The sequence below is a fragment of the Cupressus sempervirens genome, chromosome 5, assembly GCF_028749045.1.
Source record: "Cupressus sempervirens isolate cs-2001-9-10 chromosome 5, ASM2874904v1, whole genome shotgun sequence".
NCBI classification, from domain to species: domain Eukaryota; kingdom Viridiplantae; phylum Streptophyta; class Pinopsida; order Cupressales; family Cupressaceae; genus Cupressus; species Cupressus sempervirens.
Window position 1 is genome coordinate 123,152,380 of NC_143122.1, and position 25,739 is coordinate 123,178,118.

The 25,739-nt window shown below is 35.2% G+C and overlaps 1 protein-coding gene across 1 annotated transcript in view; it reads right to left on the reverse strand.

Annotated features, from left to right (window-relative positions):
• LOC149554817 (Regulator of chromosome condensation (RCC1) family protein) overlaps nt 1-25,312 on the reverse strand; it is a 78,075-nt gene extending 52,763 nt beyond the window's left edge. The window contains 8 exon segments of the mRNA XM_089828831.1: nt 15,917-15,947; nt 16,114-16,231; nt 16,316-16,367; nt 16,579-16,684; nt 17,035-17,156; nt 21,506-21,573; nt 21,662-21,723; nt 24,916-25,312. Of these exon segments, the coding sequence (XP_089684957.1) occupies nt 15,917-15,947; nt 16,114-16,231; nt 16,316-16,367; nt 16,579-16,684; nt 17,035-17,156; nt 21,506-21,573; nt 21,662-21,723; nt 24,916-25,126 (770 nt within the window). The 5' untranslated portion in view covers nt 25,127-25,312.
• Between the last annotated feature and the right edge of the window lie 427 nt (nt 25,313-25,739).

The following is a 25,739-nucleotide window of genomic DNA, read 5'->3' on the forward strand; positions in this document are numbered from 1 at the left end:
TATTACCTCCATTTAGTATCTAATGGTTCTATTGTAATCTTCTCTAAATATTAATATTTAATTTTCTATTTCTAGAATAGAATGTTTCTATTCTTTACAATTGTTTATTAAGAAAACATCATTCAGTCTCTTGTATAAATTGATCTCTTGATCATTGTTAATAAAAAGCAAATATTTTCCAATTACTTTGTAATATCAATTTGTTGTTGTCATATGATGAATGAGTGATTTTGTACAATGAGTGAAATGAACAAGAGTCCATATGGTGTGAGTCCTAGAATGTCCTACTATTTCACGAATAGAATATCGTGCGATGCAAACATGGGCAAGTTGTATGAGAGTGAATCATCATACCATAGTGATTTGACATAATTGTACGAGATCTGCTAGGGGAGATCGTATGGAATGGAATTACACTCCAGAATAAGGTTGTTGTACAATATGAAATGAAAATTGCACCAACAATCATTACTGAAGAAAATGAAGCAATCCATACATAATGAAAAACTAGAGGAACCCGCACCCCAATAAGTATCGTCCACACATAGCTAGTGAACTAAGAGTTGTACAAGAAGATGAGATCCAAGGGTCTGCACACCACCAAAATCTTGTTGCATACTAGAAAGCCTTGACCAAGTCATACAAGGTAAACCAAACCAAGCCATGCAATAGGAAGTTGTGCATCTGTTGTTGAGAATGACAAATACAATGGTTGTTTGAAATGTTTATGTATTCAAATGTGAATAAGTTTTTGCATCAACATTTCAGATCACACTTTGTGATGCATCATCAGGATGAAAGTGGGCAACTGCAGAAGAAAACTGAGAGTTTGAGACTTTGATTGGAAAAAGATTAAATCTAAAAACTTATTCATCAATTTCATCTGCAATTGTTCAAATTGCTTACATTGTGGCACAATTCCCTACCATGAAGAGTATCAATTAAATTGATCAGATTTCCATGGTCCGTGAATAATTGCATGAAATGTTTATGCATTCAACGTGATAAAGTTTTGCTTCAACATTTTAGATCACACTCTATAATCCATCATTAGGATGAAAGTGAGCAACTACGAGAGAAAAAAGAAAGTTTGCAAACTTTGTTTGGGATAACTCTAAGTCCTCAAACTTCTTCATCAATTTTATTCACATTTGTCAAAATTTCTTGCAATTGTAAAATTGAATAAATGCAATGAGTTGTGGGCAGCCATATTGACAATGTAAGATGTACTTGAGATTTTAGAGAAGACTTGAACAAAGCATATCATATGCAATAAAATGGAATTCTAGATATAGATGTGGTTTACTTAAAAGGAAGAAGATTGCATGAAATGTTTATCAATTAAAGATGGTTATCAATTAAACTAATTAGATCTCCAAAGTCAATGAATGATTGCATGAAATGATTCTGGATTCAACTTTGTAAATTTTTGCATCAAAGTTTCAGATCATACTTTGCGATCCTCGTCAAGATGAAAGTGAGTGACTAGAGGAGAAAAATGAAAATTTGCAAACTTAGCCTTTGGAATGGTTTGTATAAGATTTGTAAATTTACATACCGTAAGGTTTGTTACTCTACAAATATTGTTGTTTAGAGCACCTGCCAAACTATGTTCTTCTTACTTTGATCACAATGCATATACTTGCAATTTCATTGAAGGTTATTCATTTATCTATCATTATTTGTTCTACTTTACTCTAGAAACTTGGAGTTTTTCCTTTTTCATACAAGGTACCAAGTACACATTGTCTATGCTCTTGTGATTGCCAAAATTACTTTATCTTGTTTCTCCATATCCAACATACTATGAGCCATTTGTTTTGTTTAATGGGTGCCTTTGTGGTCATCTAGTCCCCACCATTTGCACAAATATTGTATCTTGTCTTTCTTATTAGAACAATCTCTTGCACATTATCCCTATTCACTACATCGCCAACAATGTATGATAGGATGTCCTTTGAAGTTGTACTACATTTGATTTTTTCCTCCTCAATGATTTCCATAACCACTTTATGATGCATTATATGGCTTTAATGGAGTGGACTCTCCCTATCTGAAAACTTCAAATTATATAAGCAATACTTTATCAAATGATTTGTCACCTTTCAAATCTAACAAAACATCTTTCTAAGGCAATCACCTTTCATGCGCCCCTTACTTTTGCATTCAATACAACATAGATCATTACATCTTTGTTGGTTTCTTCGCAACGTTGCACAGGGATGGGGGTACTTGGGGTACTTGCGATACCGATACAGATACGGCTATGGCTATTTTTCATAATAGGGGACGAGGGTACTTAAGTATGTCAAACTTTATTTTCAATTATACTCTTTTATTTATAGAAAGTCTGAAATTATGAGTCATGACAATGGTTTTTCAAAAACAAGGACAATGATAAAGTTTGCAAAGTAATGTATTCTTTGTAGTTTCAGATTTGCTATATGTTTGTAATAATAATATATGATAAATGTTCAGATGCATAACAGAGAAGGCAGACTTTAAACATGAACAAGAAGATTGTAAATCATATGACAATAACATATTGCAAATGATAAACTTCTAACTTGAACAGTAATAAAAGTTTATTGTTAATCAATATTGCAAAAAAAGTTTCAAACTGATTAGGTATTGAATTAAGCTTGATTATATAACAAGCTGATACGCAAACAAAAAACCGAAAAAAAATCAGAAATCTTAATCAAGGTCCTAAGCTATGATGCTCTCCATCGAATACCCAATACTCGGGGTACGTGTACCCGGTACTTGGGTACATGGGTACGAGTACCAAGGGTGTGGGTCTGAGTACCCATGCAACCTTATTTCTTTGTCAACATTCAATTCTATCAACGTTCTCACCATATCTCATTGTAAGGCTTAAATTGTTGTCAATTCATCATTGTTTCTATCTTCGTTGATATTGTCATCCTCTATGCTCATTTTCCATCGAAAGCATATTTGTTTTCACTCTCAATGTCCATCGTCTAATTATAAAGCATTGGTGTATTATGATGAATGTACCACATTTGTCTTATTTATCATTATTTATCAACAAAGGGATCAATCCTTTGGTAAACCAATGCTTCTTCAGTCCATCTACCAATTAGTTCTCCAATTTAGCCACCAATTCCTTAAGCCTAGGATTGTAAGCTCGAATATTGTCATGTTTCCCTTGTTTGGTACTATAAATTTCTCCCTCATAATGCCTTCCTCAATTTGATTGAGGAAGATCCTTACAGAAACAATTTGAGAACTTTGCCTTGAACACCTTCTTCAAAATGTCCTAAGAATTTGTGATTGAACCATCCAATTATCTAAACCATTCAATGGTTATACCTCATAGTGTTGCTTGAAATGCTCTCAAACAATAGTCAACATCCTCTTGTTTGCTTGCTATCTAGATAGTCTAGCATGTCTTGCTCTGCCTCGAAGGATGTTTTAACCTCCATGTTATGGTAAATTATTGTTTTATTAAGTAGAGCAGATGAAAGCTCATTATATAGGCCAACAAAAATGATGTTTCTATTATGAAACAATCATGAACTAAAGATGAAAACAAAAACTACCTAATAAACTAAAGACTAACTACGATGATCCTTACAGAAACATTATATATTCTAATACTCTTTCCCATAAACTTTGGCAATTCCTAATGATCCACATTCAAACTTTCTAGAGGAGTCATGATCTTTCTCGCATGCTCCCTTGTGTTAAATTTGGGTGGATTATATCGATTGCTACGTTTCGGTGTTTTCTCTACGCTCTTGACCATGTATCTTCTATATATCCACCTTCCATACGCTCCAACACTTTTGAGTAATTTCAAACTTCCACTTCTTGTACTATCTAACCAAGGGTCTTTGATATATAACGTATTATTTTGGCTTCTCATGAGATGGATAGATTCTCATTGCAATGGAATGTATATGTTATTTCATGATTTCCTCTTTCATACTCCACATCCAACATTAGTTATACAGGCATGTTGTTTTCTTCATCAGTAAGATCGAAATATGTTTTGTCTAAGATTGGTGTTGTGCAATCTCCTCCTAGTCTCTCATACAATTTGAGCAATTCTTCTAAAAATGATTTCATTTCCTCCCAACTACAACCTAGGCTCACACTTTTGACTTTTGTTAGGAAAGCAACGATGCAGAAACACTTTCCAAATGCCAAAATAACAAGGAAATGTGGAAGAACGAAATTGCAGAGATGTGCACATAGATAAAACAATAAAGATATCAAAAACATAACACAAAGGAGAAAACACAAAATTTAATGTGGGAAACCCTTCCGAGAAAAAACCCACCACCACAACCACCCCGAGTGGCTTTATATTTCATAAAACAAAGTTACATATAAAACTCCAATTTTTCATAGGCTCAAATTGCCCTCACAATCAACCTAGTTTTCATACATACTATATTCTAACAAATTCTTGCAGCTAATAAAACATATTGCAATTCATTTCAAAATTCGGTACAAAAACAGTTACAAGCAAAACGGCTTCACCGTACTAGTCATAGAGACCCTCACACGTGAACTCCCCCGAATGCCTCATATCTCACCCACCATCCACCATACACGAAAATGACATTAGTTCATCATACAATGGCTTCACCTCCACCATATGGTACGGTGGACTCGTACTCCTTCACCACTGTACTCTAGTCACACTAGTATAGTGTCACCTCCACTATACAGACTTCGTCAATTCAACAATATCCCACTTGACGAAGTCACACAAGAGAGCGAACAAGAGTGAAGGGCTTTAAGCCCCATAGAGCTTGTGCACTATTTGAACTTCATTGTCTTCACTAGCTTTGTTAATGCATCAACATTCTCTTGAGTGTCAACCTTTTCTAGATTTACCTTTCCATCTTCAATCATGTCACGAACGAAATGATATTGTACATCAATGTGTTTTGTCCTAGCATGGAAAGTAGGATTCTTCGCCAAACATATTGCACTCCAACTGTCACAAAAAAATGTAATTCTCCCTGCATCATAGCCAACATCAAAACACAAACACTTAAGTCAAACTGCTTCTTGAGACGCGCAAGTAGATGCCATATACTCTACCTTAGTTGTCGACAACGCAATTACACTTTGTCGTTTGCTCATCCAAATAAAAGCACCACTATTCGCCATGAATACATATCCATTGGTGGATCTTCTCCTATCAATGTCCCCAACCCAATCCGCATCAACATAACCTCAAATGCTAACCGATCTATTAGATCCCACTAAGTTACCTTGATAACATAACGTGTACTATGACGTACCCTTCAGATATCACAGAACTCTTTTCACAGCATCCCAATGTGGCTTGCCCGAATTAGCCATAAACTAACTCAATACTCCCACTTCTTGCAAAAGGTCAGCTCTCATACTGACTGAATACTCCCACTCCTTGCGCAATGTCAAATCTCATACTGACCATTGCATACATGAGGCTTCCAACAGCACTTTCATGAGGTACCCGCTTCATGTCTTCAATCTCATCAAGAGATTTTGGACTATCATTGATCGATAGCTTCGTTCCATGTAACACTAGAACTACCTATTGCTTGCAATCAATCATATTGAACTGCTCCAAAACATTGGTAAAATATTTGCTCTGGCTAAGAAAAAGCTTTCTGCCAACCCTGTCCCTTTTGATTTCCATCCCCAAAATAAATTTTACCAACCCTAAATCTTTCATTTCAAACTTCAGGGAAAACTGCGATTTTAATTCTGAAATCATTTCCTTACTATTGCCTATAAACAACATATCGTCTACATATAGAGCAATAATAAGTATAAGATCACCTTCAGCTTTATAATACATACAATGATCTGATTTAGATCTCATAAAACCCAAAGACAAAACATATGTATCATACTTTTGGTACCACATTCTGAGTGACTATTTCAAACCATATAGAGACATTTTCAATTTAGATTCTAGATGCTCTTTACCTTTTTTTGCAAAGTACTCGGGTTGGGACATGTATATCTCTTCTTCAAGATCACCATGAGGAAAACGTCGTCGTCACATCCATCTGCTCAATTTCAAAGTCATGCGTTGTTGCAAGTGACAACAGAAATCTAATCGATGTTATCTTACCTATAGGAGAAAATATTTCTCCATAATCAATCCCTTCTTTCTACGAATACCCCTTCACAACCAATCTTGCCTTGTACTTGTCAATTTTGTTGTCTCGACTGTAATTCTTCTTAAACACCCATTTACATCCCACGGGGTTTCTACTATTAGGAAATGGTACTGCATCCCAAGTTTTGTTCTTCTCCAAAGATTTCATTTTATCCTTCACAACGATCAACAAGGAATTTGAATATGGCATATTAATTGCTTCTTTGACAGTCCTAGACTCATCAACATCCATAAGCAAAGCATATGCACAATTAACATTCAACATAGAATAAGTAAACATCTATGGTGAATAATCATACCTATCAAGTTGTCACCTCTCCCGAGTAGATCTTTTCACTTCATTTGGTGAAGCTTCCTGAGGTTCAACATGATGTTCAGAATCATGATCTTCTTCACTTATATGACTGCTCGAGTTGTCTCCATCCTCATTCTCACACAATTCTAGATCTACATTCTCAGGTTCATTTGGAGTTTGAAATACCTCACGTCTACAAGCTAAACGGATTTGAACTGCTTCCTTTTTGTTTTCAATCTTCCTTGGCTGCTCTAGTGAGATAGGCTTCATCTCACAAAAGATAAAATTCTTGTCGTATAACACCTTTTTCAGTGAGAGGGTTCCACAATTTGTATCCCTTCACACCAATACCGTACCTGATGAAGATAAACTTCACTGCTTTATTATCCAACTTCAACCTACTAACTTCAGGCACATGAGCGTACACTTCACAATCGAAGACATGCAAATGTCTTAATGAGGGCTTCTTACCAGACCATGCTTCCATAGGTGTGTTGTCAACTAACATTGTCGAAGCATTAGCAGAACACTTCAACAAGTAACACAATGTTGCCACTACTTCAGCCTAAAACTTTTGTTCAAGACCAGCACTTCCCATCATGCTCCTTGCTCTCTCCATCAACGATCGATTCATCCTTTCCACTAATTCATTTTGTTGTGGAGTATAAGGTGTAGTCTTATGCCTCTTAATACCATGATCTACACAGAACCTATCAAAATCTGCATTGCAAAACTCTCCACCATTATCTGTCCGTAAACATTTAATCTTTCTCCCAGTCTGATTTTCAACAAGATTTTTAAATTCCTTAAACCGACCAAACACTTCCGATTTACTTTTCAAAAAATAAACAAATGTTCTTCTTGAATAGTCATCAATAAATGACACATAATGTCGAGTTAGATAGAGAAAGAACATCCACAGGACCAAACACATCAAAATGAATATAGTCCAACAAAACAGAAGATTTTTAAGAACTGGAATAAAACTGAACACGATTTTGTTTTTGATGCAGTGTTCGCAAAAATCAAATTCAAGGTTATGATCAACCAACCCTTCAAGTTTTTATTTTTCGAGGTTTTTAAAATTTTCTCAATATGGACAAGCCTATAATGCCAGAGCATTGCTTTCACAACAGGAAGTTTAACTTCCATCACATTTACAACATGTGTTGCCATATTGATTTTATCATACTTGACAAAGACGCTATTACAACATATAGGTTTGGCATCTAACTTATACAGCATTCCAATGCGTTCACCCTTCGCTAAAACAATAGATCCCCTAGTCATCTTGCAACCACCATGGACAAACGTTACCTAGACTCCAACATCATTCAACTTACTGACAAAAAGTAGGTTTCGAGCCAAACTGGGTATGTGAAGTACTCCATCAATTCCCTTTATTGTCGAGGAACTAGATTTTGACTTGTCCTCTTCCAATGATCTCCAATGTGGAATCACTCGCCGAGAATACCTTTCTGCCATCGTACGATTCATACTTCGAGAACCATTCTTTATGAGAAGTCATGTGGAATGATGCTCCCAAATCTACCAACCATACGTCATCAAACGCGAGTGTTGCCATGACTGCTACAAAGGCATCATTATCACTTTGAGAAGACTCAGTGTTGGAAGTAATTTTCTTCTTCTTTTTCTCCTCCTTGCAATCCCTTTTGATATGACCTTTCTGCCTGCAGTTCCAACACTTCACCTTGGACTTCTTTCCAAGAGTGACATATCACTCCTGAGACTTTGACTTTGTGTCCTTCATTTAAGAGAACTTTCAAGGTTCAATAACAGAGAGTAAGATAAGTATTCAAAATTGGAATTCTTCAACTAGCAAGTTCTAGATCTCAATCATAATTTAAATCACATATATATACCATTTGGCATACGGCACTTATTAATGGGTAGATCATCCTTACAACTTACAGATTACCTAAAAAAGGTTAATAGATCCATGTTTTCCATTTATATAACTTCAGTCTTCATGCCCATCTCATAACATTTCATTAGAATAATCATCTCATGATAGAATATACACTTCATCTCCAAAACGATATACAACAGCTTAGTATGTAAAGTCAACATCGCATGTGTATTATACAAGTATAGCAATGTGTCAAAGGATAAAAACATGATATACTATGCAAGATCATCATACATCTAATCAAGATCATAAGCATCTGAAGCAATTCATAAGGTTCTTATCGAGTAGCTCATAATTCATCTGTAATATCTGGAAGTTTACCTTTTCCATTTGTATGACCTAGGCTTTCATGCCCATCTCGTCAAAAGTTTACATCTGTAAACAAGCATTGATAGTTTCAATTATGCAAGTGTGTTTACTCCATACTGGAGCACAAAATGATCTTGTCGTTTAATCAACATCAGAAAGGATCATGGTTCACGATTTTGCTTTCCTTTAGTTCAAGTTCAAAATAGATAACAAAATATTACTACCATTTCATATAAACAGGAATATAATTGCATAAAGTAAATGTTGGGAACATTCAACTGAAAAGAAACATTTAGCCATCATCAGGGTTTTAGATAATATTTCATCAAGAATATAGGAGTTGTTTTGGATTGTGCAAGCCTCGGCATTGGTGAGAGGAGAAGCATTGACATAACCTTAACCTCCCAACATTGGACCATACTTATCCCCACATTCTAACATATTAGAATGCCCCTCCCTACTCCCCAGGGATCGGGCTTGGGATGTTCTTCAGTCCAACCATCCGAGCTTCCGGGTGGTTTGAGTGCCCACTTAGTTATACCTATATAACTAACATTACGGACATCAAGTGATCATTAAATGGCACATATGCCAATAAATTACCTTGGCCAAGGATTTCCCAATGGGTTCAACGACTCGATCACCACCACTCAACTTGTCAATCATTTCATCTTTTTAATTTTGTTTCATCTTTATGGTATTGCAATTTATACATTTGTCCATTTTATATCATCTCAGCCCTTTCCGACTATTCTAAATGATTTCTCGGTGTGATTTTTTTTCCAGTTTTGATTGTAATATCCAATTATGTAAAATAAATCTTTTTCAACATTACATTTTCAGTTTCTCAAAAACAGTGTTGGGCCCAAAGTTTCAGCATTAAACCCAACATTCTGATACCATATGTAACATCCAATTTTTCCGAGTCTTAATTAATAACTAACATACTCGAGAAATACAATTATTACTTCATTTTCATAAGAAGATAGTTATGTCAGTCATGTTCATGTGAATGAGATTAACGATTAAAATCAGTTAAACAAGATTTCTTAAATAAGAATTGAAAACACCATCAATGAATTTACTATGGAAATCAAAATCTACATACCACGAAATTCGATACACAAATCAATACAGGGATGCTTCTCCAACCACCCAAGTTAGTCCACAAATACCACTATAACAATATCAAATAACAACTACCATCCAATACCGCTATCTCGAAATCAAATGACAATTATCATTAAATACCACTATAAAATTAGGGCATCACATACCACTGTATCCATTAGGGCATCAATTACCATTGGGTCATTTAGTGCTTCAAATATCACTATATCATTCCTCTCCTTCCGATTGCTTAACTATGGCAATAACTTGAGATTTGAAGATATGCTCATATTTATTATTCATATAAATGAAAGATTGATAGAACAATCCATCAAATAAATCTATCTCTCGCAATCGCCATATTGAATGAGTTTAAGTGATCTGTTACAACCGTTCCTCCATCCATCTTCAAGGAGTACAATTTCTTCCTTGGGAAAATCTTGTTTACCAAGGACTTTCCTTGATAAATGTCTCCTAATTTCTTCCACAAGGAATGTGTGGTTTTCTCTTCATGGACATTCAATAAAACCGAGTCTGCAAGACTCAGTCTTATCAATTCTCTGGCCTTCTAATCCGTTAGTTCCCAATCTTCCTATTTCATGCTTGAAGGCTTAATGATAGGCATGGCATTCCACAAATCTCAATCAACTAGCAAATCTTCTACTTTAAGTTTCCATAACACAAAGTTGGTGCCATTGAACTTTTCAATGTCCACTCGTCCTGACACCCCAGCCATCTCAATTTACAAACAAAACTTTTGCAAACTCCCACTCAAACCAAATTGGCACAAAAAACCAAACCCTACACGACAAGGATAACACAACTGGCCAAGCTCTGATACCACTTGTTAGGAAAACAATGGTGCGAAAACGCTTTTTGAATGCTAAAATAATAGAGAAATGTGCAAGAACGAAATTGTAGAGATGTGCAAGTAGATAAAACAATAAAGATATTAGAAACATAGCAAAGAGGAGAAGACACAAAATTTAACATGGGAACCTTTTCAATGTCCACTTGTCCTAACATACCAACCATTTCAATTTACAGACAAAAATTTTGCAAACTCCAACTGAAACCAAATTGGCACAAAAACCGAACCCTACCCAACAAGGATAACTAGCCAGGCTCTGATAACACTTGTTAGAAAAGCAACAATGCGGAAACGCTTTCCTAATGCCAAAATAACAGGGAAATGTGTAAGAACAAAATTGCAAAGATTTGCAAGTAGATAAAACAATAAAGATATCAGAATTGGAACATAGAGGAGAAAACACAAAATTTAACATGGGAAACCCTTCTAGGAAAAAACCCACCACCAAAAAAACCTCGAGTGACTTTGTATTTCTAGTAAACAAAGTTACATACAAAACTCCAATTTTTCACAGGCTCAACAAATTACCCTCACAATCATCTTGTTTTCATGCATACTATCTTTTAACGAATTCTTGCAACCATTAAAACATACTGCAATTCAGTACAGAAACAGTTACAGGCAAAATGACGGCTACAGGCAATTCACCGTATTGGTCATAGATACCCTCGCACATGAACTCCACCGTATGCCTCACATCTCACCCACCATCCATCGTACACGAAAAATGGCATTGGTTCACTATACAGTACGATGGACTCGTACTCCTTCACCATCGTACAATGTCACGTCCACCATACAGTGGACTTTGCCAATCCAATAGCTTTTACTTCATTCTTAGAAAATATTCCATCTTAGGAATCATCTAGCTAGATTTTTCCTTAATTTTTTCTCATAATCTTCTTCTTTGTTCTTTCTATCCTACAATACTTAAAGATTGGTTGGTATGAATCACACAATCCAATCCTTGTTTCATTAAAGACAATAACACCAAATATTTTCTGTTGTATTTGATAAATCAATTACATGAAGCAATAGTAAAGATATCAGTGCATACCATATACAAGAGTAAATAATGTTTTTATTTGCTAATGAAATTATTACATAGAAGAAGACCAAAGATTAAAGTTCATCCGACCATAGTGTACTACAATTTATGATGATGCACAACATATTAAAGGACTTGACAATTGCCAAGAGGAACACAACCATCAACCAACCAACACTTGCAACTACTCAAGAGTGAAAACAACTCAATACCCATGTTATTGATTTCAGGTGTGTGATGTGTGCACACAAGGCGCATGCCCAGCGTCGTGGATGCATTGGGTGCTTAAGGGCAAAAAAATTTATATATAATATAACATTTATGTACAAGTGACGAGTATAATTTTATGCAAGTCAACATGTTTGAGAATGGTTGTAGATGCATAGGAGTTATAATGGAAATATTAGATTTTGGGAGAATCAAAAAAAATCTTAACTCAACAAAAACATGCCATCATCAATGTTATCTTCGGCAGCTTTTCTTGACTTTCCAAGAAAATTTTGATATTGAAACAAAGATTTTTGAAGGATTCTAAATTATTTCATCACAAATCTCTTGACCCCAACTCCAAAGCCTTCACTTGCATGGCCAAGCTCTCACTCATATCTATGACTAACTTGACTACGTAGCAAGCCATAGTTGCTCAAACTCATCTTTAAGACTCAAAGGCTTGAAAATTACCATTAAACTAGAGCTACCTGGGACACCAAGCCCACTGAACTAAGAAATTTGCTACTTGTTAATGTAAGTCTTACTCCACTACAACATGCAAAATCAACTATTCAATGTTTAAGAGTGAAACATTAAAACTCACTCCACTCTTGATATAAGGTCACCTCTCGTATTAAGCTTACAAAGTAAGATCACGAAATAATGTGATTTGTTGGTAATCACTTAGGGGACTTACGCTATTCATTCAATGGATATCAACTATTTTAATTTCTAAAGATTTGTCTTCACAACATGCAATGAAAATATAGTTTTGATTTTCCAATTTCCACTTCGACTTCAACTTAACTTCGCATTTCTAAAGATTTGGCTTCACAACGCGCAATGAAAATATAGTTTTGATTTTTCAATTTTCGCTTCAACTTAAACTTCTACTCCTTTTAACTATGAATGGAAAGAAATATGTATGACATGGATTCTACTAGATTTAGCTTAATCAGTGACTCCACCCACCTAATGCAAGCTTCTAAGGAATACTCAAATAGTTATAAAATCAATATCTCCATTTCAAATGGATGCAAATTAAAGATTTAATAGCAATTGAAGTAAAGTGATTTCAATCATCATCTTATCACACAAGACACACTTACAATCAACAAGAGGCTAGTGGACCGAATTTGTTCAAGTCGAGCAAGTTAACATCCATTACTTCCATTCAACTAAATTTCTTCTACATGAAGCAAAATCTACTACAAGAGAATGATTGAGGACATTGTGCGATACTTCAAAGCAACATTAAGTAATTCGCCATGAAATCCAAAAATGAACCATCAATTACTTTTAAATGCATTATAGCGATAATATGATCAAGTCTCTCCCTTAGCTAGCCTTCTCTAGCTTCTAATTCCTCTCTAATCTAACTCTCTAACCCTTTCTAATGAAATATAAATGAGAAGGCCTTGGCCTTTTAGAGATATTTGATTACAATGAAGGGCCAAGATCAAGGGCGAGTATTTAACCTTGTAAACCCTAATTGGGGATACCAAATTTAGAACCAATTACATGAGAGCACCACATCATGGACCATTAAGAAGATTACAATGAATTTAACAACCAACAAGAAAATATGACACTTGGCATGCAATGATTGTTTGTGCTTGAATTTGGACTTTTCTAGTTGGAGAAGACAATTAGGTGTTACCTCATCATCCTTATCCTATAGATCTATTAGAGAACATGTGCTTTAAACCATGGCTTTTGGAGTATCTATTAAAACTACAAATATTTCTTGCTCGAATTGTTAGAAAGTAACTCTTGATGATGAAAATTTTGATTCCCAATCCTTTTAGCTTTGATTGCCTCTTCTAAAACTATTAGCCTCTTGTAGGTGATTGGGATGGCTCATGTTTTCAAATTGCTTCCCCCAAATTTCCTGCATTTTTTTGAGTTCTTTTTTCTCATGACATTGATTTGAACTCGCAAGCTTGAACATATATCTCGATTTGATTTGGACTTGGTTGAAGATGTCCTCATATGATTAGACTTTTTCTTTTGAACTTGATCCTACATCCCCCTTCTCACTTGGAATTTTGAAGCATGAGCTTGAACTTGAAGTCAGCCTTCTTATACCATCCACTCTCTTGGAGTTTTTGAAGTCTCAAGCATCACTTTGTCCTCCAACATCTTTGACCTCCTCCTTGTGCAACAAAGAAAGTAATTGCATTATGTTCATGAAATGATAAGCAAACATGAATCTAAAACTTTTCATTGGAATAAAATTACATCATTATCAAGAAAAAGGAGGTAATTACAGATATGAACTAGGTTAGCTCAAGATTCAACTCTTTCAGTAAAGTTATAAACCCTCTCCAACCCATGGATTGATGCCATGCCCAGATTTGATGATCTTGAGTTAGTCCAGCACTTGATAAAGATTAGCCGCTGCCAAACGATAAATCTGCTGCTAATTTTGAGTGCTTTCGCTGCTTATTAGAGGTAGATTGCTGCCAGTTTAGAGGAAGCTTGCTGCCCTAATGTGCAGGAGAATTTTGCTGCCAGTCTATGAGAAAATGGAGTGTCTCACTTACATAGGCAGGTAGCTGACTTCAACATGGTAGCTGACTAGAGGAATTTCATTACCTTCTTTATCTTAGCAGTCCTCTAAAATGCTATTTGTCACGACGTTTCACCAATTTGATCATTAAGTCCTTTCTCCTCCTTCACATTCAAATTGCAACAAAGGTAGAGGGTTTAAAGTTGGGAAGATATTTTCATCCTTCACAACCTTAATCATTGTCTTTGATCCAACTTTGGCCTCTCTAAAAACAGCAGAAATTTGAGGATTAGAGAAATTTTAAGGGGCGAAATTCCTCTAATCAAAGTAATTCCGCTACCTAAGGCTCCTGCTCAGCTTCTTAACAAAAGCAATTCTCACTTCACTTCATCATTAGCATAACTCCCCACTACTCTTCCTCTTAAAATGATTCCAAATAGCATCGAGTGATGAAGGTCCAAAGCTGGGCAGAAATTTGTGTCAGAGGAATTTCCATGGCTGGAATCCTTTAATCAAATGAATTCTGTCAAGGATCTTTCCAACCCAAAACCTAAAGCTCCAAGTCTCTCAAATTTGGACTTCACCCACAAATTTGTTGACATCATTGAATCTTCACAAAGGTCAAAAGACTTGAACCTAAAAAACCACTAAAACCCACAGCTGAGGCGAATGAGCAGCCCCTATTTGCAATGGAACGATGGTGTGGAAACTACATAACACTACTCTTAGGGGTATTGGGTAATGAGTATTCTAATTTCTAATTATTAACTCGATAATCAAAACTTCAATGTTCATTGTTCAAGTATTTAGTATCTGACATTTGCAGTGACCACGTACCAAACTATGAAATGATTTAGTTTTACAACTATGTATATTTCTCTTATTTTTGAGTATATATAATGCACATATATATAGACACACCTACCCATATGCACCCAATACCCTAAAAAAAAGTCACACACCCACGTATCAGGTTTGCATACCCGCACTTGCCCCTAACCCAGAACCAATAACTTAGCTTAATACAAACAATTAATGCATTGTCAATAATGAATATTATCAAACACAACATTAGGCATTGTACACTATCTACAACTTGCTAACAATATAGAGAAGAATATCAAATTTATCTTACTTCCTGTTCAGAATATAATATACCATTTCCCCTTGTTCTAAGGATAAGTAAATCATCCATTCATTAGATAAACATTTCTAAAGTTTGTTAACTAGATAATAACTTTTACACAACCATAATGGGACTTCTTGTTAATGTTGGCTCCATTTTAAAAAAGCTATATCTCTATAATATATTGTACCAGACTCAAAAGGATACCCTCAAGAAAATAAAAATGAAAATTCCACTTACTGTGACTCAGTTTAAAATAAAATTCCAAAATATACAATCATATTGGATTTCACTAAAAAATGAAGATTTACTTGCTTATAGAGGGATAGGAAAAGGAGACACACATACGTGTAAACATATCCATCTGAATCCACTGCAACTGCAAGCATACAATACTAGGTCATTTATGTGTTACCCAAGATACTGTTTTCAAGCAGGTCAAAATATTTTATTGGTTTAATCAAGAACAAAGATGATGTGGTTCATGATAATTCCAACATGATATAAAAGAAGAATTCTGATTTTCCTAATTTTAATCAGATTACCTGTGTGATTGTGACCACATGCAGCTTTAGTGATGGTTTTTCCTGACAGGCTAGCAATAGCACGTGGACGAGGCTGTGCTTCGTAAGCTAGTTTCACTGTAGACTCCTTTGCATTATACTGAAGGAATTTCAAAGATTAAAATGCATGTCATTTTTTTAATATTCTTAACTGCCAGTACAATGGACAAAATGCAAGATATACCTCGTTATCAGTTCCATGCCCGAGCTGACCATACTGTGGAAGACCTGCAGTCCTGCAATTTATGAAATTGCATATTCTTTTAAAGAGAACAAATAGAATAATACAAAACAATAAAAGTTGACTCAACCAACATTTGACACAAACTACATAACCTATAAACATACAAAATCATTCAACAACTGGTACAATTCTGCAGTCCCTTGACATTCAAGGAGGCATAAGGAATCTGAACACAAGTAAATCAGAAATCCCAGAACTCTTACAAGATGGTACACCCAGGAACAGTAGAAAGCCACAGAGTGAACTCAGCTCCGCAAACAGCATTAGTGACTTGTGTTACAAGACATCGGACTGGTGAACTCTCCACCTCTAAAGACGGTATAATAAACAAAATCAGAAAAACCTCAATTGTTTTGAGATACTAAGCAATTCAAGCAAGCCTAGGCAGTAAACAAAACCATGGATGCATCCATGATAACCAATATGACAACTCAAACTATATCCCATATACAAAATTTATACATGTAACTAAGTTACATAAATATGATAAAATTTCCCAACTACATAAAATCTGCTTTCAAAGAAAGGACTTTAATGAACATTGGGGTATAAACGCCAAGGAAATATAATTGAGTGTATAAATAGATGTCAAATTTTTAAAATAAGATAATCTAGAATTAAGATGATATTAAAAAAAACCAAATGATTTTGCAACTCACCATTTTTTGTAGATCCTGTACCTAACTGCCCATGCTTATTCCAGCCAAATGCAAATGAACTCTCATCTGCTGCCACAACAACTGTATGCTGTTTTCCAGCTCCAGCTTTTACTATTTTAAGGCTAAAAACAAAACAATTGTTATAGCTAATTAGCACCGGTCATATTCCAATGTTTCCTCCAAAAAAGCAGCAATGCAAAAAATCATTAACAGATGAAGATTAGACTCATGTAACATATCACCAATTAGAAGTTCTATGATTTTAGAATGGCATTCCTTACATAGAGTCATAATCTAACTGTTAAAATTCAAGCAGAATACATAGGGCCATAGATGGACTACTGGCAGAGTACTGTCCGAGTTGTCAAAATTGGCCAAGTTTTCTGGCTTGGCGAGCTTTTATGACTTTTACTGGCGCCAGAAACTTGCAGAAATTTTGGCAAGAACTTGTCAAGTACTTGCTGACTTTTCGTTAAAAACTCGGTCATAGTTTCATAACAGCTGTTGAAGGCAAAAAAATGGCCCAAATCAGTTTCATTTCTCATTTCTTCACCTGTATTTTGCTGAGAGGGGAAAAGTCTTCCAAACACTTGCACACTGATTTAGATCAATTTGAAGCGGACTTGAGGCAGGTTTAAAGCAGGTTTGGAGCAGAGTTTTTGAAGATGATGACATCAATGATTTGAAGAGGCAGGCTATGGAGGAAGGAGTGGATTTGGTTTCATGTTGGATAACATTGAGTTGAATGAGTAGTCACTCCTAGTGACAGGAGAAGCTAGAGGCAGAGCTATATCTAGGATTGAGGACAAACCACAAACTTAGACATATTGAGCAAGAAGGCAATCATGGCCAATGCAGAAATTCAAGATCAGACCCTCTAGTTCTACCTCTCCCTTAGTTTTTATTAGAACTGAGAAGTGGAAGATGTAATTGGAATGATGTATTTACTTTTAGCTTTACATTAATTATTTACTATTTTGCTTCCAGCCATGAGTCTTCCTCACGAGAATGTGATTTTGTACCTACTTTGTGTTTAAATATATCTAGACTAAGCTTGTTTGTTTTGTGTTTTCATTTTTTGACTCATTGGATGCATCTTCTCATTGAATTTTGCAAAAAAAATGTATTTCCAATTAAATTTAAGTAATTTTTTAAGTTGTTGAGTTTTTGATGAAAACTGGCCAAGTTTTCCCTGAATTTATTTTTCAGACCTTGGCGAGTTTTTGTCTTTTGCGAATTTTCCAACTATGCATAGGGCAATTCTGATCAGTCATAACTACAATATGTAGTACATAATATGACTGCTCAAAACAATCCAATATCATAAAAGTTTATCCTTAAACCCAAAATGCTCTGTTTGAATTATTAGATATAATAATGATATAATGTTGAACTACACCTTATACACTACACTAGTTATATAAAAAATAGACTTACAAGTAATTATAACGAACACTATTCATACTCAAACCAAAATTGTATAATATCCCCTAATAGGGATAAACGGAACACAACATCTTCAGAAAACATGCAACAGAGAATATTCAGTATTCTGGAAACTAATTGCAAATAAAATACTCTTCAACAAACTCAGATGTAGACTAGGAATAGTTATACGATTTTTCTGCTTATTTAAAGAAATATCTGAATACTTCTGAGTATTAAAGAGTTGCAGAAAACACTTTAAATATGACACGGATTCTAAGAAATAACTTACAATATTTGTTTCTGTTCTTTTCTAAGAGGAATATGATGATCAGTAAATGGAATTGTGCTCAAATACCTCAGAAAGGCATTAAAAAAATTCCCCGCCCTTGACAAAACTGTCAGGAAATCTTTACTAGGTCTCACAATGACACCTCACTTGTTCTTTTTGATGTTAGCCTCAATGATTCTCAGAAGCATGCAATGTTGACATGTCTTGGACAAAATGCCATTGATGTCAAAAGCAGGCAAGAAGGAAACCAGTGTCAACACATACTACATATCCAAGGAGCAAATTTAAGAACAAAGATAGATATGAAGGGAGATATTGAAGTTATTGAAGATTTAAACTTGCTAGTACTTGCCTACACCCATATAGTTGTGAGATATTACTAGATAATGCACAGCAGTGGTCATGAGTAGTTAACATAAACTATAATGGTTTACATAGGATGCAGCAATTTTTATGACTAAAGAACCAATCACAAAGATCGGCGCTTTGTTGAAGACAAACAACAATTAATAAAGTTAACATAAACTATAATGGTTTACATAGGATGCAGCAATTTTTATGACTAAAGAACCAATCACAAAGATCGGCACTTTGTTGAAGACAAACAACAATTAATAAAGGTGGACAACTTTATTCAATGAAGCCGACACAAAATGTAAATAAGAAGCTGAAATGACGATTCTTCACAAAATCCAAAATCTATCCATGTCAATATTATGGAATACTTGGTTATACGAAGTTCTACAAAGAGCAACTAGCTAATCAAAAATCCAAGGAGGATTTCTATAATAGGCTCACATTACAAAGCATTTGAAGGAGGAGGAGACCTTCTACAATTTTTTGGCCAAAAGACCCGTAAGTCATGCCAAGTCTTTTGCATGATAGTTAGTAGAATGAACATTAAGCAAGAGTATTAGAGTAATATTGTTATATTTAGCTTATAAAGGTCAAAGTCATTTAGTTACTATCTAGAATATTTGGAAATTCCATTACAAAAAGTTCTTCTATAATTGCTTGCATGATAGTTAGTAGAATGAACATTAAGCAAGAGTATTAGAGTAATATTGTTATATTTAGCTTATAAAGGTCAAAGTCATTCAGTTACTATCTAGAATATTTGCAAATTCCATTACAAAAAGTTCTTCTATAATTGCTTATGTAAGGAGTATTCCTCTCCTTTGTTTAATACAATCCATTCTCTCAATCATTTAGAATCCCTAGTTCAATTGTTTATCGTTTAATATGCTTTATATTAATTTGGTTTGTTTTAGTGCAATAAGTCTTACGAGGGGAACTAGAGATAATTAAGACTTACATCTATAAGCCTGACTTTAAATAAGATTAATAATTTTCTAGCATTAGGTTAATTTTACGGTTTTATCTTCATTCAAATCATGTAATATAGGTAAAAATATTTGTAATGTATTATCATAAAATTTAATTGAAGAATACGCTTTCATCTTCTACTTTTTTTTGGGAAAAAAAAGGCAGATTCCACTCCTTTTGAGGCGAAATTGCAAATTCATAGACTCCTTATATGACGACATAGCATGTATTGTTCATGTATGAATTTCTTTGAAATGAATGAAAGAAAAGAGTAGATTGATGAATCGTGTATTAGACCTTCATGTACACTTGAGATTTATTAGCCTCTATAAGCACAAGATACATAGGCAAAATCATCAATTGACATTGGCTAAATCATGCATAGTGTAACCAAGTATTATAGATACATTATTTATCTCCTGATGGAGCATTTTTTGTAATATATTAACTCCTCTAAAATATGTAATTTTTAACTGTAACTTAATGCCCTTGCCCACCAATCATTAGCACCAGCGAGTTTGCTTCAGAAAGTCTACAACATATTTTAGTCCCATGTATCAGCTGCCTAAAAAATTATTCCTGTTCCATCTTGAAATCAGAACGTAGTACACTTCAGGTTCTTCCAATGTTTTCATACAAACTTATTCTCAGGACTTCAAAGAATAGCCATTAATGATAGAACCTCACAAGAAAAATATTTTTGGCTCTCTTCTTGAAAATAATTGAATGTGGATCCCATATGATTGACAATGACTCTTACCAAAAAAATTAAGAAAAATATAATCGTCTGTGTTAACTCCCAAGTAAGATAATCCAGTATGATTCAAATTCAGCAACAATCAACATATTCTTAAAAATAAACAGGGTAAGCACCTAGAAACAGCCAAAAGCAATTGAAAACCAGACATAAATGGAAAATGCTTGAGTGTGTTCTCAGTGAATATAGGACACTGATACGAGGATGAGCAAGGAGTGAGAGCAGAATATCATATCACTTGATTTTGTTCTTTAGCTGGGAGTCCATTTGAGAAATTTGCCAAGGTACTACAGATTGGGCCCCCTCAAAGTGACATCCTGTGTTTACGATGTAAGGTGCTTCCAATAATTACTACTTCTTGGATTAATCTTCTTCACTGTCATTTAATTTATTCACTGAAGTTCATAAAAAAACCTGTGAAACAATCAATTTCCAAAACCAACCAAAATTCACGCATGTTAAATAACTGCTTATATTTATGGATCCTCCAAGACATTTGCAGAGCTGGCATATGAATATGATCTAGAGAGTGATCATTTACAACAACAGAATTGGTAAACAGCAAAAGCATATTAAACATATATTTTCATTATTACAAACAGAACAAAATTCCAGCATCAATTTGATGTTTTTATAGGACATAGTAACAATGTACATCATCCAAAACTCACTTTGATAGTCCTGAAATCAGAGTTGGTTTGTCACGTTGTATAAGGTCTCCATGTCCCAGTTGTCCCTTCTGCAAACATAAAAATATAATGACTGTATCCAAAAGGTTCAAACAGTCTCGTGCAAGAACCAGAGTACCAAATCAAAAACCAACTTACATCATTTCGACCCCAAGTATAGCAACGCCCATCCAAATCCAACGCGACACAGTGGTTTGATGCTGAATCCATAGATAATAGTATAAAGTTAACATCAAATATTTCAAAATTCAAATGGAAGTAGTCATGCAACTCAGTTATAGGATTCAACAAAAGTTATAAAGCGATCAAAAAAATTCCACAAGCAAGCTGCTTCTTTCACATAATCTAATTAGATGTACTCAACCCATGTAGGCAACAACCAAAGAAACTAACATGTAGACTGAACAGTGCCAAGCCATGACTAAAAAACTACCATAGCAATAGATACTTTTCAGCAGCTTTATTACTGTTTTGATGCTTGATGAAGATGGCCATTTATGGGCTATCACAAGTACCCCACACAAACCATTGGAACTCCAACAAAACATTTCTATTTGTAGTTCCTGTGAAGAGACATACCTAGCTTTGATGTATCTAACATGTTTCCTTTTGTGATATAGTCTACAAAATCAGTTTGTCATAAAGGTTCATATAAACAGCATTTTATCGGTGGATCCCTCAAAAACAAGGTAGACTGTTAAAATATGAGATCCAACAATCAATCCATTAGTTGGAAATGTGAAAGATTGTGACACAAAATAAAATCTATCCAAAGCACTTGGTAAGGTCATTTAGTGCCCTTTCCAAGACCTATTACGTTTAATTTCAATCAGAATGTTCTTGATTGAATATAAAGCCATTAAAAATTATTTAAAATTTCATTGCACGTGGATAGGACTAAAAGTCTTCGAGCTTCAAATGTGCAATGACAAAAACAAGAATTAGGAAAAGCAATTTCAAAAAATCAATTAAAAAGCAAGGCCATACATAGATGGAGAACCCCAATACCATGACATATTCATGGTAATTCTTGACAAAACAAAATACCTACTGCTGTTAAAAGAGGCACGTATATCCATTTAAATAGGGAGAATGTGTTGATGAGTCGACATCGAGGTGCCAAACAACTCCATCGATAAGAGCTCTTGGGAGTCATCAGCCTGTTATCCCCGGTGTACCTTTGATCAGTTGAGCTAGAAACCTTCCACATGGGACTCCCAGATCACTATGGCCGACTTTCGTCTCTGTTCAACCTGTCAGTCTCACAGTCAGGCAGGCTTATACCATTACACTCACGAGCTGACTGATGTTAGCTTGAGCCTACCTTCGCACACCTCTGTTACTTTTTTCACCATTCACAACCATAGTGTTCAGTTCCATACAAAATCTTATCACATTAAAAAATAAGCAGTGGCTGCATCAGAGGACGGAGGGTCAGAGAGATGCAATCTTGATCACAGGCAACGACTAAAAGCCAAGCATTTATGTCATAGGTCCAACCCATATTACTATATGCACAACAATGTCCACTTCAATTGAACTCATCACAGACAGCTTTCTTATACCTAATCTACATCAACCCATTAAAGATAACAGCTTTCAAACATTTCCCATCAGGATGACTATGACCACTACTTGTACAGATTGCAAGCCCTACTGCTACTTTACATTCTGTGCAAGCGCCACTAATAAATGCACATCATGTCAACAATGGCCTTGTTTAAATAATGTTGATCTGAGCATATCCCAAACTTTCTAATATTAAAACAGGAATTTTGCTATATTCTACCATTTTTTTGCAGAATGCATCTATGCATTGTATCAATTGCAATTTTGCACTATACCACACTGTAGAGAAGCATTCCACCAACTTATGATATCATATCATGCATAGAGAGATTTAACTAATATTTTTCATCCATTATCCTATTTGCAAATAATTTTCCAGCTTCACAGTAAATTCAATTAGCAGAACCAATATAAAGCTTCACATGCCATTCAACTGCCCATTATATAATTTGACCTATGCTTGAATTGTAACTAATATGATGGATAAAAAGTCCGTGCAAGTTATTAAGGAAATAGAGCTACAATAGATGCAAGCAATGCATCAGTTAAACAGTTTGAGTCAGCTATGCAAATGGCAGCTAAACTGTGTTTACACATTACATTATTTGCACCCGGTTCCAGCAAACAATGAAGTACATTTAGCTGCAAAAGGTGAAAAAAATAGTATAGCCAAACAGTTTCAGTTAACTGTGAAAATGCATTCAATGCAAACTGTAATTACCCGTTACATTAGTTGAGCTGTTCTCAAGGCACACACTGCAAACAATTTGATGGATAAACAATTTCGAATGGTGGTGCATGCATATTTTTTGTTAAAATAATAGGTCAAGTGGCTGTTGGACTATATATGAAACTGAATGGTTCAAAGAGCCCACTAGAAATCAAGTCTTCTTAATTGCAAAGGCCCCACGGCAAACAAAGAAATAAAACTGGGATTATATCCCAGGAAAATATTGCAAAGGCCCCATGGCAAACAAAGAAATAAAATTGGGATTATGTCCCAGGAAAATATGGCAGGATTGAAATTCCCCAAACCTTGGCTCTTAGCTGAATGAGACTACTCCAATGCTATAGAGTTCTATTCCGCCATGGCAGGATGTTAATCTTACAATGACAAAGTACATAGCAAGCAAACAGTAATTCTTGTAGGACAGTAACACGTTACCTGATTATAAACTGAGTGGTGAAAATAAGTTCAGTCTAGAGAGTCTAACTGTAATGCTGTATAAGTCCATTCTAGACCGTTTTATTGTAGTGTTGTATAAGTGCATTCCTAAATAGAATAGACCAATTTTGAATCACCATGCTTCGGGAAATACAGCTTACCTCAAGCGTTCATTTACCAGAGTAGAACCCAACAATAATAACAAGTAAAATGTTTTCATTTCACAGTCCTCCGGGAACAAGTCAAATAGGGTAACAGCTCGTATTTAGTTTGTTTATTGTTATAAATAGGTATTTTTCTAGCTAGTACATTGTAAAGCATGTTTCTGTAGTTCTTATGTTTCTTCATCTTTGATGTTCACTGTATAACAGTGACTACGAAAATTGCTACAAGTTCAGTGCCAAACAATAATAACAACAGCAAACTAGTGAAGAAACTATATTACATATAGTTCGGCGCACCATTAAACACGAGGCAGTGTATCAGCCCGAAGCGAATTTGGTAGGACTAAAACAAATTCAAAAAAAACTAAAACATTTCAAAATAAAAGTTCGGAGCCAATTCCACGCATATAGATCACACCATTTAAATGTAAAAACTCAGAGCATTTAACAAAACAAAGAGGAGAAAAAAATGAAATTCTCAGATAAATAAATACCGGAGCCCGCAGCTACAAAAGCGATATTGATCCCCAGGAGAGACTTGAGGCGTACGGGAGAGACAATATTCGTGCTGCTGAAATCTACATTCCTCCGGCCAATGGCCTCCCACATAGTCGCGCCACAGAACAAGAGTTCTCCGCCTTTTGGGTTTGCACTGTTCTCCTGCTCTTCCTTCTTAGCACTGGCACTCACCTCCGCCGTACTCATTTTTACTGCCAGTATTCGAACTCTCGATCTGAGCCTTGAACTCCGAAACCCTTGGAGCCGTTTTCAGTTCAAAAATGAACCGAGAAGGAAATTTCTTTCACAAGCGCGGGGGGATTCGAACCCAGGCTCTCTTTCACTTACTTTCTCGTTGGCTCTTTGATCGTTTACTCGTTTTACTTTCTCGTTGGCTCTTTGATCGTTTACTCGTTTTTAAATATAAATAAATATCACAATAGGATTATTTTTTTTTGACCCCTTTGGAAACCGCTTTGGGTTATTTGGTGAAGGGTTTTGCCTCAACCTGTTTTGTGGAGCGCGGGAATGTTGGGAGTCCAATGTCATAGTGGAAGTTGGTGCATTGGACTAGGTATTCTTGGGGTTAATCATAGTAAGTTGTTGGGAGGATCTCCATTGGGAAAAAGGTTTGGTAAGTGTGATTTTGTGGGCCACAAATTGGGCTAGGCAATTAGAGGGACAAATGAACTTTGAAAGCTTTTTTGTGCTCATCTTATCTATATATGTTCATGGGAAGAATTTTGTGTTTATGAGTGCACTTTGGTAGGAGAATGTTTTCTCTGTCTTGGTATGGGATTTTGTGGCTTTTAATATGATT